The sequence below is a fragment of the Alligator sinensis genome, unplaced genomic scaffold (assembly GCF_000455745.1).
Source record: "Alligator sinensis unplaced genomic scaffold, ASM45574v1 scaffold1301_1, whole genome shotgun sequence".
NCBI classification, from domain to species: Eukaryota; Metazoa; Chordata; order Crocodylia; family Alligatoridae; genus Alligator; species Alligator sinensis.
In genome coordinates, this window is record NW_005842575.1 from 33,385 (window position 1) to 35,697 (window position 2,313).

Sequence of the window (2,313 nt, forward strand, 5' to 3'; positions counted from 1 at the left end):
ACTCTCCCCACCACTCCTGGAGCCATTTTGTTGCCCTCTAGTTGTTTGCCTCATCCCAAATATGGTCTTGGTGTGACACCCTCACTTCGTCAGGCAATTTCTTCTCCTTTTCCTTCCCTTTCTTACTGCCTCAAAGCATTTTGCTCTGCAAGTCTTGTTCATGCACCACCCACATCTTGGAGCAATCTCCCCTTTCCAGGTCCTGACTCTCCCTCCCATCCCTGATGCACTGGAGCTACTTCTTCTTCCTGCCTAATGTGAATCTGCTCTTCTCCTTGCTTTGGAGTGGTTTGTTTCTCCCTGCTCTACCATAGCTCTTCCCAGCCTTCCGCTCCATCACACCCACACCAGAGTAGTGCCCCTCCACAATCTCTGTGCATGAGAGCAATCCTCCAGCTCTGTTGTAGAGGCCCTCAGTTTCCAATGACTCTGGAGTTGTGACATTTCCCCATTTCCTGGATTCTGAGGAACAATTAACCCCCTTCTTTCTACTCCCTGATAGTAATTCCTTCACCCACAAAGAGAAAACAGCCTTTCCCCACCCTCAGGTGATTCTTCCCTTGTTGCTTTCCTCTCCTCCTTGATCACTTTCCTCTTTTCTTGGCAGGTGAGAAAGACAGAGACTCCATCTGTCACTGTCACAACGGATTTTTCCTGGAAAGAAACAACTGTTACCCTTGTAACAGGTGGGTCACCCTAGCCCCCTACCTCCTGGGGAATGACTCCAGCAGCAGTCTTGGTGGGAAGAGTTTCTCTTAGGGCCCTCTTTCTGCTAAGCCAGATTCCACAGGCCACTGACCTGCAACACAATTGAATAGCCTCATCTGCCAGGTCCAGCCTGCCCTTTGTGCTGTTGCTGGGGGCTGTGAAATGGGGAGAGTCCCTGGGAATACATGGCACACTCTGCTTTTATATGTCCTTTCTGCCTACTCAGACCTCTACTTCCTTCTTTCAGCTGCAATACAGAGACGTGCAGGGAGTCTTGTGAGAAAGCAATTCGAGTGCATACAGTAGTTTCCCCAGAGGCAGGTAAGTCCAGGGAAACCAGATGGCATCACTCCCTGTCTGTTCCTTTTCTCTCCCCCATTACTGCCTCTCCACAACTTCCCCTTCCATGCATTTTCTTTTCCTGCTGTATCCCAGGTCTTCTCTCCTTCCTTCTTTTACTCATTCAGTTGTTCCCCAACCCAGATCTTATCATCTGCCTCATCAGCCTTGTTGCATTTGGAATTGGCGTTCCTGTGCTGTTGCTTGCAGTTAAATGGATCAGGCGTATTCGTAAAGATGGGCCAAGTCATATTTTCTACTCCTGTGGTGAGTACAATGCCAGCCAGGGAGGGATGGGCGCAGTGAGTGTTAGAGGGGTCACTTGGGGCTCAGCATCCCATTGGTTTGTTTCGCTACATGGCAGAGGTCCCTGGGGGCAGGTTAAGCTCCCAGGTGTGGTTCTTTCAGATTTGCATCTATACTCCTGCCTGTCACCTGCATCTTGTTTGAACATGGTGCTGGGATGAGTACATTTTACCACAGTCTTTCAAGTGAGGTTAGAGCTCTGAGGGTGTCCGTGGTCGTGAGCTGCTTTTCCTGTTTTCCTTGGAGGACAGGAAGTGAAAATAATTTTCCCCCTGCCTTTGTTTTTCAGTTTCTGTGCAGCAACCAACCAAGGAGCAGATACCAGAGGTAAAACAACACTGAGTGTGCTGAAACCTCCCCTTTTCCTTCAAATTACCATTCTCCTTAGTCCCACTGTGCCTGGCCTAGGGCAAAACTGTTCTTGTCAGCCTGCCTCCAAGGCTTATGCTTCCAAATGGCATGAGCTATTGTGCTCTGGGCCTGTCCTTAGGGACCATGGCTTATAGGTTCAGGGACCCCCTTTTCCTTTCTACTGGAGGATAGGTCCTATCTCCTGGCTCAGACCTACTGTGTTTCCCTCTCCCTTGGGAGTCTTAGATGATTGTTTTTATATCTTGCCCCTCCACATGCACACACTTCTTTCAGTTTTGACTTGGTCAGGCTGGGTAGATCCAACTCATTAAATTCCTCTTCAGAGGCTGTTCGTGGCAGTTCTGAGGTCATTCTCTGTCACTATCTCTTTGGGGTCAAGGGGCTCCAAACACTGTGCCTTCCCCAGGATGGTGACCCTGCCCTAATGTATTCCCTGGACTATGCAGAAAGACACTTTGTCACGGCAGGGTCCCTTAGGAGGGCCGTGATCTCCTCGAGGTCCCTCGCTCCGTGTCAAGGCCGGCCCAAGACACCCCCTTATTCTCACCCGCCACGTCTTGCTGGTAAATTAAGGTTGGGAGGCTGCCT

General features: G+C 50.1%; 1 protein-coding gene across 2 annotated transcripts in view; it reads left to right on the forward strand.

The window, feature by feature from the left end:
- The window catches only part of TNFRSF1A (TNF receptor superfamily member 1A), a 22,924-nt gene that overhangs the window by 17,423 nt on the left and 3,188 nt on the right, over nt 1–2,313 (forward strand). For both annotated transcript variants that reach the window (XM_025214256.1, XM_025214255.1), the window contains exons 6-9: nt 608–686; nt 956–1,029; nt 1,192–1,314; nt 1,643–1,680. In XM_025214256.1, the coding sequence (XP_025070041.1) occupies nt 608–686; nt 956–1,029; nt 1,192–1,314; nt 1,643–1,680 (314 nt within the window). The remainder of the gene's footprint in view (nt 1–607; nt 687–955; nt 1,030–1,191; nt 1,315–1,642; nt 1,681–2,313) is intronic.